Raw genomic sequence first — 1,192 nt, forward strand, 5'->3', positions numbered from 1 at the left:
CACACACACACACAGACAGACACACAGACACACACACACCCTAACTGAACTGTGACTTCATACATCATTCTATCCTCTACAATCCCCAAGTGAAAATTACCACCAAGTAATAGATACTTGTGCGTGCATGTGTGTTTGTGTGTGTATGTGTGTGCTGCAGCATTTCCCCTCTGCACCCTTGTCACGACCTGGCTCTCGGACCGTGACAAATATGGAGACGCACCACATATGAAAGTATAACAAAAGTAATTTATTAACATAAACTAAAGAATGAAACACAAAAGCGACATCCGGGATGGGGGACGCCTCCACTGACGGGGACGTGGCATCAGAGAGAGACTCCATTCAGCACTAGCACCAGGTTTTAAACAATCAGCACCCACTGGCCCACAGGTGTTCACGATCAACCTAATCAGAGAAGGACAAAATTATGCAGGGGCCGTAACACCCTGTAAAATCGTCTACTGTATGGTGATAATCAATGATGTTGGTACCGTCTGTCTGTCTGTCTGTCTGTCTGTCTATCTGTCTCAGAAACCTGTGTGTGCTGCACACAAATCATCTTCCACCTCTGACAATAATGCTTTAAGTCTTTGTGGTTGTTGAGCGAATCAAGTCACTCTTCTGTGCAGCAGCAGCTGAAAAATGCCCAAAGCTGTCGTGTGTACACAAACAAACAAACCAGTGACATCAAGTATGCACGTGTTAGCACATTTTACTTTTTCTGTCTGACCGAAGGATGTAGGCCTATTTCCAGGCAGGCTAGGTATAGTTATATGTATCCCCTGACTGATAGGAAAAGCCTGTCACTCAGCATATGGAACGCAGCGGCTGGACAATTGTGTTGATTTTTGGTAATGCAGTATGACACTAATCACCTTCATCTCATTCTCTCGGCTGTAGTTGTGGCAGCAGAGCCGCTGGTCCGAGGCCTGAGGAAACTCCCCGAAGATGTCGACTGGTCCTACTCAGGTCTGAATGAGCCATTTATTATTTTTCAGATTTTCTTTTGAAATTGTTAGCATTAGCAGTTTCCCACATAGACACAGCAATTTCAGATTTTTGGAGCGTACTCTACATGAGCAGAGATTTTGTAAAAAAAAGTGACAGCAGGCCTATATAATGAGAAAGAGAATAAATCCATAATAAAATAACTTTTATTACTTAAAAACTGTGCTAAAAGTATAATCGC

At 43.2% G+C, this 1,192-nt stretch overlaps 1 protein-coding gene across 1 annotated transcript in view; it reads left to right on the forward strand.

The window, feature by feature from the left end:
• Positions 1-1,192, forward strand: part of ptprz1b (protein tyrosine phosphatase receptor type Z1b) — a 100,282-nt gene that overhangs the window by 39,747 nt on the left and 59,343 nt on the right. The window contains 1 exon segment of the mRNA XM_032505780.1: positions 904-972. Within this exon segment, the coding sequence (XP_032361671.1) occupies positions 904-972 (69 nt within the window).

The sequence above is a fragment of the Etheostoma spectabile genome, chromosome 23 (genome assembly GCF_008692095.1).
Source record: "Etheostoma spectabile isolate EspeVRDwgs_2016 chromosome 23, UIUC_Espe_1.0, whole genome shotgun sequence".
Lineage (NCBI taxonomy): Eukaryota > Metazoa > Chordata > Actinopteri > Perciformes > Percidae > Etheostoma > Etheostoma spectabile.